Below are 15,759 nucleotides of genomic sequence, written 5' to 3'. Positions count from 1 at the left end.
TGGATTTTTTTTTCTCCCTAAATAATAAAAACCACCATTTACAAACTGCATTTTGTGTTTACTTGTGTTATATTTGACTAATGGTTAAATGTGTTTGATGATCAGAAACATTTTGTGTGACAAACATGCAAAAGAATAAGAAATCAGGAAGGGGGGCAAATAGTTTTTCACACCACTGTATATATATATATATATATATATATAGATATATATATATAATATTATGTGTGTGTATATTTATTATCAAATCCACTTAACCAAAATTGGGTTAACTGCAGGTACCGCCTCATGCTACTAGTAGTGACAAGAACACTAGTAAAATGCAAAACTAGATAAGAATCAGTCAGGGAGAATAAGAAGAGACCAATTGTCTATGGCCACCATCTGCAAAACCATTCCCTTTTTGGGGGTTAGCTTGCTGTTAGCTCTCCAGTGCACCTGCTTACTAAGTGGACAGACTGATATCTCTGAAGTTTAACTGAGCTGGTGTTAGACTATGTTGATTAAGTGTACCCTTAATTTTTTGAGCAGTCTTATTCTAAAAAAAATGAAAATTACTTTGCTGTCCCAGGTTTCAAAGTTTTTTCAGCTGTTTAAAAAAAAAAACTGCTACCAGCAGCTTAATTCTCAAACCTTCTTAAAGCAGTTCAGGCTTTAGGGAGGCTTAAGGCTATTCAAGCAACATCAAATGCAAGGCAGAACTACCCGTGGATCAGGTACCAGTCCATCACAGGGCACTCTCAAAGAAACATTAACGCCCACACTGTTTCCATTTAAGCTCAATAATTAATCTAAATGGCAGGTCTTTAAGGGTGTAGGGGGAAGACCCACATGTATACACAGGGTGAAAATGCAGTCTCCACACAAAGGCTGGGCGCAGGGTTCACGAGTCGGCAGCAGCAATAATCATATTACCAGATACCCTATGTAAGAACATAAAATTATTATATGTTGCCATATTACTAATTTTATACACTAAATGTATTAGCATATTCTAATGTATCATGTGATTGTTAAACTGTATATATAGCCCCAGTTAAGCAAATCTGAAAGTACTGTAATTTGTATATTTTGTTTGTTTAATTTGTACTTTTTTTCATGTGATTGTTTTTCATTTTTGTTGTAAAAATGAAACTTTTTGATCAAATTTTTACATTAAATTGTGAGGGTATGATACTGTTAGACAACATGATGAACAGAGCATAACAAATAACGTCCAGCATAGAATTGCTGCTTGTTGTGTCTATGATGTTTCTAGGTTGGAAGCATTATTTTTTTAAATCACTTACATTTCTTAATGATGTACTTTATTACATTGTATTATATTTTGGCAGCAAATTCAATTATAAAAAAATTTCTTTAAATTTACATTTAAGATTGCAATTTAAATAAACAAAATCAGAGAAACTCACCTCCATAGCATATTGTTTATTCATTTTTTTATTTTCATTTGTTTCAAAAATATCTCATGTAGTTTGAATAAATACCTATTTCTCACCACTATTTTCAGTGCAAGCAATAAACAAACAAAAGGAAAATATACTCACGTCATTGCCATATTGCTGCCATCAATAATGATGTGTCGAAGGTCAGGAACTCCTGGAGAATTTGCCAGCTGAAGTTCAAACGGGGTCTGAATAAACTCAAGGTACCTTTGCTGACCAGTCACCACTGCAGTCTCCCTCTGGCTCATGGTCTCTTTGGTATCCTCCCTCTTCCTGTCCTTGCGTTTCACAGAGTTATTGGAAGGGCTTTTCCCATGAATGCTTGGAAACTCCTGTTCCATATGTGGGAACAACCTGGGACAACTATTTTTTTCTGAAGCATTTTTAGTGGGTGAAGAATGGTACACATTTTGAGGGGGTCCTTTGATGGTGGGAGCCAAGACAAGGCAATTTGCTTTCTGCAAATCTAACCTAGATTTGTAACCAAAAGAGTCATTTTGTGCCCAAGTCCCAAAATTATCCCCTGGCACAAGATTATATTGGAGTGCCTGCTGTTCCTGGGTACCTTCATTCAGAACCGCCTTTTTAAGGTCATGCCATAGCATCTCAATTGGATTCAGGTCAGGACTTTGACTAGGCCACTCCAAAGTCTTCATTTTGTTTTTCTTCAGCCATTCAGAGGTGGATTTGCTGGTGTGTTTTGGGTCATTGTCCTGTTGCAGCACCCAAGATCGCTTCAGCTTGAGTTGACGAACAGATGGCCGGACATTCTCCTTCAGGATTTTTTGGTAGACAGTAGAATTCATGGTTCCATCTATCACAGCAAGCCTTCCAGGTCCTGAAGCAGCAAAACAACCCCAGACCATCACACTACCACCACCATATTTTACTGTTGGTATGATGTTCTTTTTCTGAAATGCTGTGTTTCTTTTACGCCAGATGTAACGGGACATTTGCCTTCCAAAAAGTTCAACTTTTGACTCATCAGTCCACAAGGTATTTTTCCAAAAGTCTTGGCAATCATTGAGATGTTTCTTAGCAAAATTGAGACGAGCCCTAATGTTCTTTTTGCTTAACAGTGGTTTGCGTCTTGGAAATCTGCCATGCAGGCCGTTTTTGCCCAGTCTCTTTCTTATGGTGGAGTCGTGAACACTGACCTTAATTGAGGCAAGTGAGGCCTGCAGTTCTTTAGACGTTGTCCTGGGGTCTTTTGTGACCTCTCGGATGAGTCGTCTCTGCGCTCTTGGGGTAATTTTGGTCGGCCGGCCACTCCTGGGAAGGTTCACCACTGTTCCATGTTTTTGCCATTTGTGGATAATGGCTCTCACTGTGGTTCGCTGGAGTCCCAAAGCTTTAGAAATGGCTTTATAACCTTTACCAGACTGATAGATCTCAATTACTTCTGTTCTCATTTGTTCCTGAATTTCTTTGGATCTTGGCATGATGTCTAGCTTTTGAGGTGCTTTTGGTCTACTTCTCTGTGTCAGGCAGCTCCTATTTAAGTGATTTCTTGATTGAAACAGGTGTGGCAGTAATCAGGCCTGGGGGTGGCTATGGAAATTGAACTCAGGTGTGATACACCACAGTTAGGTTATTTTTTAACAAGGGGGCAATTACTTTTTCACACAGGGCCATGTAGGTTTGGATTTTTTTTCTCCCTAAATAATAAACACCATCATTTAAAAACTGCATTTTGTGTTTACTTGTGTTATATTTGACTAATGGTTAAATGTGTTTGATGATCAGAAACATTTTGTGTGACAAACATGCAAAAGAATAAGAAATCAGGAAGGGGGCAAATAGTTTTTCACACCACTGTATATCTCTATATATCTCTATATATATATATATATATATCTCTATATATATATATATCTCTATATATATATATATATATATATATATATATATATATATATATATATATACACAGTGGTGTGAAAAACTATTTGCCCCCTTCCTGATTTCTTATTCTTTTGCATGTTTGTCACACAAAATGTTTCTGATCATCAAACACATTTAACCATTAGTCAAATATAACACAAGTAAACACAAAATGCAGTTTTTAAATGTTGGTTTTTATTATTTAGGGAGAAAAAAAATCCAAACCTACATGGCCCTGTGTGAAAAAGTAATTGCCCCCTTGTTAAAAAATAACCTAACTGTGGTGTATCACACCTGAGTTCAATTTCCGTAGCCACCCCCAGGCCTGATTACTGCCACACCTGTTTCAATCAAGAAATCACTTAAATAGGAGCTGCCTGACACAGAGAAGTAGACCAAAAGCACCTCAAAAGCTAGACATCATGCCAAGATCCAAAGAAATTCAGGAACAAATGAGAACAGAAGTAATTGAGATCTATCAGTCTGGTAAAGGTTATAAAGCCATTTCTAAAGCTTTGGGACTCCAGCGAACCACAGTGAGAGCCATTATCCACAAATGGCAAAAACATGGAACAGTGGTGAACCTTCCCAGGAGTGGCCGGCCGACCAAAATTCCCCCAAGAGCGCAGAGACGACTCATCCGAGAGGTCACAAAAGACCCCAGGACAACGTCTAAAGAACTGCAGGCCTCACTTGCCTCAATTAAGGTCAGTGTTCACGACTCCACCATAAGAAAGAGACTGGGCAAAAATGGCCTGCATGGCAGATTTCCAAGACGCAAACCACTGTTAAGCAAAAAGAACATTAGGGCTCGTCTCAATTTTGCTATGAAACATCTCAATGATTGCCAAGACTTTTGGGAAAATACCTTGTGGACTGATGAGTCAAAAGTTGAACTTTTTGGAAGGCAAATGTCCCGTTACATCTGGCGTAAAAGGAACACAGCATTTCAGAAAAAGAACATTATACCAACAGTAAAATATGGTGGTGGTAGTGTGATGGTCTGGGGTTGTTTTGCTGCTTCAGGACCTGGAAGGCTTGCTGTGATGGATGGAACCATGAATTCTACTGTCTACCAAAAAATCCTGAAGGAGAATGTCCGGCCATCTGTTCGTCAACTCAAGCTGAAGCAATCTTGGGTGCTGCAACAGGACAATGACCCAAAACACACCAGAAAATCCACCTCTGAATGGCTGAAGAAAAACAAAATGAAGACTTTGGAGTGGCCTAGTCAAAGTCCTGACCTGAATCCAATTGAGATGCTATGGCATGACCTTAAAAAGGCAGTTCATGCTAGAAAACCCTCAAATAAAGCTGAATTACAACAATTTTGAAAAGATGAGTGGGCCAAAATTCCTCCAGAGCGCTGTAAAAGACTCATTGCAAGTTATCGCAAATGCTTGATTGCAGTTATTGCTGCTAAGGGTGGCCCAACCAGTTATTAGGTTCAGGGGGGCAATTACTTTTTCACACAGGGCCATGTAGGTTTGGATTTTTTTTTCTCCCTAAATAATAAAAACCACCATTTACAAACTGCATTTTGTGTTTACTTGTGTTATATTTGACTAATGGTTAAATGTGTTTGATGATCAGAAACATTTTGTGTGACAAACATGCAAAAGAATAAGAAATCAGGAAGGGGGCAAATAGTTTTTCACACCACTGTATATAGATATATATATATATATATAGATATATATATATAATATTATGTGTGTGTATATTTATTATCAAATCCACTTAACCAAAATTGGGTTAACTGCAGGTACCGCCTCATGCTACTAGTAGTGACAAGAACACTAGTAAAATGCAAAACTAGATAAGAATCAGTCAGGGAGAATAAGAAGAGACCAATTGTCTATGGCCACCATCTGCAAAACCATTCCCTTTTTGGGGGTTAGCTTGCTGTTAGCTCTCCAGTGCACCTGCTTACTAAGTGGACAGACTGATATCTCTGAAGTTTAACTGAGCTGGTGTTAGACTATGTTGATTAAGTGTACCCTTAATTTTTTGAGCAGTCTTATTCTAAAAAAAATGAAAATTACTTTGCTGTCCCAGGTTTCAAAGTTTTTTCAGCTGTTTAAAAAAAAAAACTGCTACCAGCAGCTTAATTCTCAAACCTTCTTAAAGCAGTTCAGGCTTTAGGGAGGCTTAAGGCTATTCAAGCAACATCAAATGCAAGGCAGAACTACCCGTGGATCAGGTACCAGTCCATCACAGGGCACTCTCAAAGAAACATTAACGCCCACACTGTTTCCATTTAAGCTCAATAATTAATCTAAATGGCAGGTCTTTAAGGGTGTAGGGGGAAGACCCACATGTATACACAGGGTGAAAATGCAGTCTCCACACAAAGGCTGGGCGCAGGGTTCACGAGTCGGCAGCAGCAATAATCATATTACCAGATACCCTATGTAAGAACATAAAATTATTATATGTTGCCATATTACTAATTTTATACACTAAATGTATTAGCATATTCTAATGTATCATGTGATTGTTAAACTGTATATATAGCCCCAGTTAAGCAAATCTGAAAGTACTGTAATTTGTATATTTTGTTTGTTTAATTTGTACTTTTTTTCATGTGATTGTTTTTCATTTTTGTTGTAAAAATGAAACTTTTTGATCAAATTTTTACATTAAATTGTGAGGGTATGATACTGTTAGACAACATGATGAACAGAGCATAACAAATAACGTCCAGCATAGAATTGCTGCTTGTTGTGTCTATGATGTTTCTAGGTTGGAAGCATTATTTTTTTAAATCACTTACATTTCTTAATGATGTACTTTATTACATTGTATTATATTTTGGCAGCAAATTCAATTATAAAAAAATTTCTTTAAATTTACATTTAAGATTGCAATTTAAATAAACAAAATCAGAGAAACTCACCTCCATAGCATATTGTTTATTCATTTTTTTATTTTCATTTGTTTCAAAAATATCTCATGTAGTTTGAATAAATACCTATTTCTCACCACTATTTTCAGTGCAAGCAATAAACAAACAAAAGGAAAATATACTCACGTCATTGCCATATTGCTGCCATCAATAATGATGTGTCGAAGGTCAGGAACTCCTGGAGAATTTGCCAGCTGAAGTTCAAACGGGGTCTGAATAAACTCAAGGTACCTTTGCTGACCAGTCACCACTGCAGTCTCCCTCTGGCTCATGGTCTCTTTGGTATCCTCCCTCTTCCTGTCCTTGCGTTTCACAGAGTTATTGGAAGGGCTTTTCCCATGAATGCTTGGAAACTCCTGTTCCATATGTGGGAACAACCTGGGACAACTATTTTTTTCTGAAGCATTTTTAGTGGGTGAAGAATGGTACACATTTTGAGGGGGTCCTTTGATGGTGGGAGCCAAGACAAGGCAATTTGCTTTCTGCAAATCTAACCTAGATTTGTAACCAAAAGAGTCATTTTGTGCCCAAGTCCCAAAATTATCCCCTGGCACAAGATTATATTGGAGTGCCTGCTGTTCCTGGGTACCTTCATTCAGGCTATGCTTTCTTGTCAAAGAGTTTGTGATGCGATTTCCAGAATTTAATTCATAAAATATTTGTTGATCATCTGGAACTTCTTCTGCATTAGCGCATGGCTTGGTTAGAGGGAGCTTTGAACAATTTTCAGAGTATGTCACCTTTCCATGAGTAACTTGATTAGTGTTTTCATAAAACATCTTGCTATTGTAATCGGTCCATTCTCTAGTTCTTTCAGGAATAACCTCTTTTGAGTGCAACTTTCCTGAAGTCAAAGAGTCACAAGTATTAAAAACCAGTGGTTTTTGTACAGGCACCTGATAGCAAGTACCTGGAGATGGATTGGTTAAGATCATGTGCTCTGTAGTTGTGGATGAAGGGCTTTCTTTTCCTTTATCAGCATGCAGCAGTACAAGTAACTCATTAGTGGATTTTCCTTTTCCATAGACTTCTAAAAGCTCTTGTTCAGAGTAGCCACAGCTCTTAGCTGCAGTCTTAATAACACTTAGAATGAAGTCCTCACTGACAGATGTGCAAGAGTTCTGTACATTTACACTGCTTTCAGATGAATTCTCGCTTTCCAATGCTACATTTTCAACATTTTCTGAAGAAATCCCCAGGTCAGAATTTTTATCTTGTTCTTGTTGGATCATGTCTAAAATTTGTGATACCTCTAGTCTACTAGCTCTGGATAAAACCTTTCCTACTACTTCCTCTTGGTATCCCATGGTTGTAAAGAAAGTTAAAAGAATTTTGGTCTCATTGTCACTTCCTGAAGATGGATGGCTCTCTTTACTGTCATGGATCTTTTCTGGACTTTTCTGAGGTGAGGAATAAGCAACAGTATCTTTTAAACCTGCCAAACAAGGGTACACATTTGTTATGTGATTTGATTTATGTTGTACATTTTGGGAAGAATGTGAAAAATCATTAGCTGCTCTTGAACATGGGAAACACATGGGGTCAATACTTTCAGTAGGAATACGATCATTAGACGTTTCAGAATTATTTACATTTTTATCAAGAGTCAAGTGTGCAAAGTGGTCTAGATTTGCATGTTGAATAAACTCCACAGTACCCCGATTTTCACATGGCAAGTCCTCTACATTTGGCCGACGATATCTTGGTGCAGATGCACGATTACAAAGAATCTGGATTGATGACTCTTTCAGATTTGACATTTGACTTCCTGCTTCCTCATGTATCTTGTAAAACCTTTCAACCAGCTCAAGAAGATCTTCCTTTACTGAACTGGGAAGCAAAAGGAGATCAATGGAGTGTTTATCATCATATTTTTCTATCAAGCTTTTAAACTTCTTTTTAATAAGTATCTCACGATCATCTGGCAGACGCTGATTTTGACTATACTTTTCTTTAAGGCTTGTAATCCAACTCCGAGCCATCACCACTGGTTCTATTAGGCCAGAAACCAAGAGGCATCCATGAGACCCAACCTAAAGCATCAAACAGAGAATATTTTAATGTTTAGAACTTCATGAAAACAGCATGTAACATCAGCACCTTTTTGCTTTGATGCCCAGCTCTGAACTGTGGTAGTTTTTAATAAAGTCATAGTTGAAAGACTGGCAACTGACACACTATGGACCATGTCACTTTTGGGCTTGTTTTTTTTTTTTTCATCATGTGCTTGCAACCCAGTGAGATGAGAGGTGTGATACAGTTTCATTTGATCTAGGGATGATGTGGAGTCCTCATGTGAAACTTTTAGAGGTGCAGGTACAGCGTAACAGTACTCACCAGTACACTAGGAAATGTTGCTGGTACTCCGAGTTAAAATGGAAAGAGCTCTGCTCTTGAAACTAACGTCCTCACAGGTGGCGCAGTGGTAGTGCTGCTGCTTTGGAGTAGGGAGACTGTGGAAGATTGTGGGTTCGCTTCCCGGTTCCTCCCTGTGTGGATAGCGCTTTGAGTAATGAGAAAAGAGCTATATAAATGTAATGAATTATTATTATTATTAACACCGGTAGAATGCGCAGCAGACGGTGTCCCGGTGGGGTAATTGAATCTGTTCAAGCACTATAGGTTTCTCTTGTCTATGAAACGCTACTTGCCTCGGCATATACTTGTGCAAACTGCGTATTTTATTTAAAAAAAGAGAGCTGACAATATGGAAACATGATTTATTTGAAAGAGACACCCTTCAGTAAGTAAAAATACCATTATTGCTTTTGATTTGACTTATTGCAACACACACAAACAACTTTAAAATATGTGTGTAAGTGGCTAAACTGGATGAAAGTCTTTCTTCCTTTGAAGTGTCACATCCCAGCAATTAGCAATTTGGGAGCACAAGGTAAACACAGCCCTTCTGAAGTAGGACCTAAGCATGGAGCTGTTAGGAAGTGACAAATGATCAACTGAGTGGGTTTGTGAGACAGAAAAAGAGGATAAACAGCTACTTCAGCCGTGAACACTCAACACTGGACTGCATTAAACAGCTGTCCAGACATGAGCATTGTAGCTTTCATGTAGTCTGAGCCACAGTGCCCCATAGCTATAAGGGCCAACTAGTGTCACTCCTTTATATCACAAATAAGAAGAGTAAGATCCAGAAACCTGAAATGCAAAGTCATCTGCGGTGCAGACAGTTTGTATAAAATTACTTCCAATGTGGAGGCTAAGTTCAATTTGTATTGAGGGCACTTCCCATGTTGTCTGCCCTGTAGCATACAGAATTTAGATTTTTCTGATGAAATTACAACTAGTTTTGTCTAAAAAAAAATGACTGATTAATTGGCAAGAAAGAGACAATCACTAAAAGAGTTCAGTAGGAACTTGACAGCTATTAGTTAAAACATAAAATGAATCTGTTTAAATAATTTGGCCACTTCTGATTTAGCCTAAGTCTTTTCATGCTCGGCCAAACTGAGCAACCTAATTCATAATACAAGGCATTTTTGCAACAGTAAAACAGAGAAAAAAGTCAAAAGTCTGACCCTCAGCACCCAGGTCATCAGTTCAAACTCAGAACAGAGACTACGTACTTAACAGACATATAGACAGACAGCACTTTTACTGGTCCTCAGGGGGAAATCCGACTTTTTAATAAAGTTCAAATAATAAATAAATGAATGAGATTATATCATGACAAACAACTCGTACATACTAGAATGAAAGAAAGGAAAAAAATAAAGCTTCAGACTTCGCTAACGATATAAAGAGCAGTCACTATCACAATGAGGCATTACAAAGGCATATTGCCATAGCCATAAAGGCATCCCAGTTGAGCTTTTTGACACATTTTCTGAATTGTTCGCTGTCTGAAAGTCCTCAATTCCAGTGTGGGGGAGATAGGATGTGAAACATGTTCATAATAGCACTTCCTTTTGTTTTAAATTCCTTATTTTGTCTTTTATTTTTCTTTTCTTCATTATGTAAAGCACTTTGAGCTACTTTTTTGTATGAAAATGTGCTATATAAATAAATGTTGTTGTTGTTGTTATTGTTGTTAAATCTCTCCTTCACTACTACCTCCACGAGGTCAGGTGTACTTAATACCTAAAAGTACTTAGCAGCACATTTATTGATACCAATATAATAAATAAAGTGCTTATCATTAATGATTCTTAAGTGCAAAAAGATATTTTTTAGCAATTTTTTATATAAAGTAGAAGAAGAACTATATCAATATGTGCTCTAGCAAAAAGAAAATATTAGAATGTGTGCCTGGTTCCTTACCAAGATTATACAGAGGTGATAAAGTCAGTAATTGACTGCTTTTTAAAAGCTGGACAGAGACTTGGTGTGCAAGGAAAATCATAGTCTTCCAAAACGATTGGAGTGTTTTTTGAGAAAGGCCATCCATACTGTAGTGGATCTTACATTGCATTCCAAAATATAGCAGCAACATTACTTGGCAGACCGATTAAAGCACCATCTAGAATGCAGCCCTGTGATTTTAAATTGCAGGTTGTATTTTTTTTTCACTTTTAGCATTTCAATGGATTCTACCCAAATTCTCTGCATTGGTATTTTTCATAGATTTATGTGGCTTAAGCTATAGAAGTCAACTATGAATAAAAATAAAAGCTAACCTATAACTCACATAATGAGACACAGAATTAAAATTGGGTCCTCCTCCAAAGTCTACTAGCAACTCACCTTACACTAACTTAGTAAATGTAAAACAAGTCCAGAAACATAACTGCAGTTTAAACATGTTGTTTGCTACATATTCTCTCATTTGAAAATAAAGTTGTTTATTATACTAAGTATAATGTCAGTTCTTCTTCTTCTTCTTTCGGCTGCTCCCATTAGGAGTTGCCACAGCGGATCATCTTCTTCCATACCTTAAGTCCTCTGCATCTTGTTTTGTTACACCCATTACCTGCATGTCCTCTCTCACCACATCCATAAACCTTCTCTTAGGCTTTCCTCTTTTTCTCTTGCCTGGCAGCTCTATCCTTATCATCCTTTTCCCAATATACCCAGCATCTCTCCTCTGCACATGTCCAAACCAACGCATTCTCACTTCTTTGACTTTGTCTTCAAACCGTCCAACTTGAGCTGAACCTCTAATGTATTCGTTCCTAATCCTGTCCATCCTTGTCACACCCAATGCAAATCTTAGCATCTTTAACTCTGCCACCTCCAGCACTGTCTCCTGCTTTCTGGTCAGTGCCACCGTCTCCAACCCATATAACATAGCTGGTCTCACTACAGTCCTGTAGACCTTCCCTTTCACTCTTGCTGATAACCATCTGTCACAAATCACTCCTGACACACTTCTTCTCCCATTCCACCCTGCCTGCACTCTCTTTTTCACCTCTCTTCCACAATCCCTGTGACCCTGAATTATTGACCCCAAGTATTTAAACTCATCCACCTTCACCAGCTCTACTCCCTGCATCCTCACCATTCCTCTGACCTCCCTCTCATTCACACACATGTATTCTGTCTTGTTCTTACTGACCTTCATTCGTCTCCACCCTAGAGCAAACCTCCAACTCTCCAGGGTCTCCTCGACCTGCTCCCTAGTATTACTACAGATCACAATGTCATCAGCAAACATCATAGTCCACGGGGACTCCTATCTAATCTCGCCTGTCAACCTGTCCGTCATCATTGCAAATAATAAAGGGTTCAGAGCCGATCCAGAACATAAATACCACTATCTTAGACTAGACTATTCCAGATGATTTTACCTTCTTCCAAATAATCATACATCACTTAGCAAGGTAGTATTTCAAATGATTTTCTATGATAAATTATAGGACTTCAAAAATGTAGATGATTACTACTTTTATGAGGTAATATTAAATATTACACTACTCCAACACAGTAAATGTAATAAAAAGCTCTCAAATAACTACAGCCCAATTGATAATAACACACAATAGCTCTAACTGCCAATTAGTTTTCATTTTTACAGTCATGAAACATAATAGAAAGTAAGGGACTGGACAAGTTTACAAACATAAGAAAAAAACAGAAATAATTTAGATTTTTTTTTTGGTTTGATATACTTTATTAATCCCCGAGGGAAATTGTCTTTTTGCATTACCTTAGTGGGTCAGAAAAAAATTAATAAGGGAGGCTAGGAAAACAAAAATTCAATGAAAATGCAAAAAAAAAAAAAATGCAAAAAAAAAAAAAAAAAAAAAAAAGGGAGGTGCGACACACAGCACAGATTTCAACACCATTTTATTATAATTATCTATTAAATTCAGATATTACTTATGTTTTCAGTATCAACAACACAACTACCACTGCATTAAATTAAACTTTTTCATATTACCACCAGGCTATATCTGATCTGCATTTCTGAAAACTGCCAACTCAGTCATAGCTTAAAACCACAAAAGGCAAACCTGTAGATCATATCGGGGTGGCCAAAGTATGTTTGTGGGTAGCACTGCAGTGCTGGTAAAGTTGACAAATCAACTCCAGATTTTAAAATTGTCTTTAAATTGCATCTCATAGCTTTTAATTTAACATAGTTCAAAATGTTCTCTATTCATTGCATAAAAAAAAAGGAAATATGTGCTGGAAAGAAGTGGGCCTAAATATGTGGTGTTAGGTTCATCTACATGTTCTCTCCCAGGTCACAGTATCATAAACTACTTTACATGCAACTGCCTATTGTACCTCATGATTCACCTTTGTGTTATTCTTGCGGATTCTCAAATGAGTCAACAATAAACTGACCAGTCTGGATGGAATTTCAGTGCACATTTTAAACTTTGTAATGACTAATTAGCTGCTGTTTTTACATATTTCACAGAAAGAATTTGTGTTAACTACCTGACATCTACCATGACAGCACTGTGCAAGCAGCAGCCTTTTACAGAAGCTCTGTATTCCTCACGGTTTTTATTTCTGAACTTAATTATTAGTTACTAGTCTTATGATTGGAATTGATCTGGTTTCTGGCTTGTCACTGACAGTAGCCACTAGAAATTGGATTCATTTTTCCCTCCCCATTTACTGATGAACTGCAAAGTATAAAAACTTAGGTGCTAACTTTTCTTGACTGTACTTCAAACAGGCTGTGAACTTGGATGGAGTTGTGAAGAGGACCCAAAGGCTTACGTCTGCAACACCTGGAAATGTAACAAATACTGAGGAAAAAAAAACCTGGGTGTATTAAAATCTCCTGCAATCTTCTACTTGGGCTGCGATCACAAATGCCCAAGTAGCTCAGTTTCACTTTACCGCAGGAGCAGTTTATCCACAGACGGAGAGGACGATGTGCCAACACGAAAAGGCTTTAGAACTGGTCAACCATCTATTGTAATATGAAATGTTCAATCACTATCAAGTAAGATGGATAAACTGTCTGCTCTTACAGAGCATCATGATGCATACAAGGTTATTTCTGATCACTACTTAATTACATTTGATTTAGTCCTGCCCTTGCCAACACACTCCCAGATTAAAACAAAGACATTGCGACATCTAGATTGTAATTCTGCTTCAAAATTTATAGACACTTTGAGTAAGTCGGGTGTAATTGTGAAAAACCATTTAGATCAGTTAACATCAAATGAAAACATGGAAAACAATTTAGATCAGCTAACATGACATTATTATGTGACCCTGAGAGATGCTCTGGGCGCAGTGCCTCCCCTTAAAACAAAAGTGATCAAAGCACATAGAAACTCTCCCTGGTTTAATGAAAAAAACTTGAGCTCTTAAATTAGAGTGTAGAAAACTGGAGCGTAGATGGAGAACAACAAAGCTACATGTCTTTCAAATTGCATGGACAGAGAATGTTAAAAAATATAAAAAAAGCTCTCTTTAAAGCTCACTCAGAATACTATTCTACAATAATAGATAGCAATAATAAAAATCCTCGAGTACTGTTTAGAACAGTGGCTAAATTAACAAATGGGAATTCAGATCTACAGTGAAAAATACCAACAGATATTTGCAGTACAGACTTTATGAACTTCTTCAATGAGAAAATTAAAAATAAAAGATCCCAGATCTCAGCATCACAGTACAAACCGCATACTAGCTTAGCAGACCCTGCCTCACTTTGCATTCATTACTTTAGTAATTTTAATCCTGTAACAGAACAGGAAGTCTTAACTTTAATTTCTAAAATGAAACCCACTACTTGTTCCCTAGATCCAGTGCCAACAAAACTAGTAAAAAGTACAATGGATGTTCTTGCAGCGCCTATTCTAAACATTATCAATAGTTCATTATTGCATGGCACAGTACCTGATGCACTAAAAGTGTCAGTCATTAAACCATTACTTAAAAAGTCAGACCTAGACCCACACATACTAAATAATTATAGGCCTATTTCAAATTTACCCTCTCTCTCTAAAATACTAGACAAAGTAGTCACTAATCAGCTTCAGTCACACCTCACACATTACAATTTATTTGAGAAATTCCAGTCTGGTTTCCGCACTGGTCATAGTACAGAAACTGCACTAATGCGGGTTGTAAACGACATTCTCATATCCTCTGATGAAGGAAACTCCACTGTAATTATGTTAAGACTTAAGCGCAGCATTTGACACCATTGACCATTCTATTTTACTGTACAGGCTAGAAAATGATGTTGGGCTTACAGGCACTGTGCTCCCTTGGTTTAGTTCTTATTTATCAAATCGATTCCAATATGTACAGAAATGTGCTGACAGTACTCCATCATTATACACAGAAATGACATATGGTGTCCCGCAGGGCTCAGTACTGGAACCTTTACTGTTTTCATTTTATATGCTTCCACTGGGATCTCTCATTAGGAAACATCATGCCAATTTTCACTTGTATGCTGATGACACCCAGTTATACCTTTCATTTACATCAAATGAAGTTTCTTCGTTGTCTTTAATTAGTTGTGTTAGTGAATTAAAGGAGTGGATGGATGAGAACTACTTGTCTTTAAACACAGATAAAACAGAGATGTTAATTGTTGGAGGGAATGACGCTGATAACAACAATACTTTGTCATCATTTAACTCCGTTGGAATCCCCATTAATTTTACTGAATCAGCCCGTAATCTAGGAGTTATCTTTGACTCTAGCATGCCATTTAAAGCACATATTACAAAGTTCATGTTTCTTCCATCTTAAAAATGTTGGGAAGTTAAGGCACTTTCTAAATAAACAAACAGGATTCTGAGAAATTAATTCATTCATTTATTTTAGTAGGATTGACTACTGCAATGCGGTGTTCACTGGATGTTCAAACTGTTCTTTATACAGCCTCCAGTTAATCCAAAATGCTGCTGCAAGAATTATTACAAGAACAAGAAAGTACAAACACATAACTCCAGTTCTTAAATTCTTACACTGGCTCCCGGTTAAGTTTAGGGCAGATTTCAAAATCCTCTATTTAACATATAAAGCATTAAATGGCCAAGGTCCGGCTTACTTGTCTGAACTGATGACTTACAAACCAGAGCGCACATTAAGATTTCAAGATGCCGGTATGCTTATGATTCCAAGGATTAATAAAAT

At 37.3% G+C, this 15,759-nt stretch overlaps 1 protein-coding gene across 1 annotated transcript in view; it reads right to left on the bottom strand.

The window, feature by feature from the left end:
* khnyn (KH and NYN domain containing) overlaps window positions 1-15,759 on the bottom strand; it is a 121,724-nt gene that overhangs the window by 66,209 nt on the left and 39,756 nt on the right. Inside the window, exon 3 of the mRNA XM_028793600.2 lies at window positions 6,364-8,270. Coding sequence (XP_028649433.1) covers window positions 6,364-8,270 — 1,907 coding nt within the window. The remainder of the gene's footprint in view (window positions 1-6,363; window positions 8,271-15,759) is intronic.

This window comes from Erpetoichthys calabaricus, chromosome 2, assembly GCF_900747795.2.
Source record: "Erpetoichthys calabaricus chromosome 2, fErpCal1.3, whole genome shotgun sequence".
NCBI classification, from domain to species: domain Eukaryota; kingdom Metazoa; phylum Chordata; class Cladistia; order Polypteriformes; family Polypteridae; genus Erpetoichthys; species Erpetoichthys calabaricus.
This window is presented reverse-complemented; position numbering and strand designations above follow the sequence as displayed.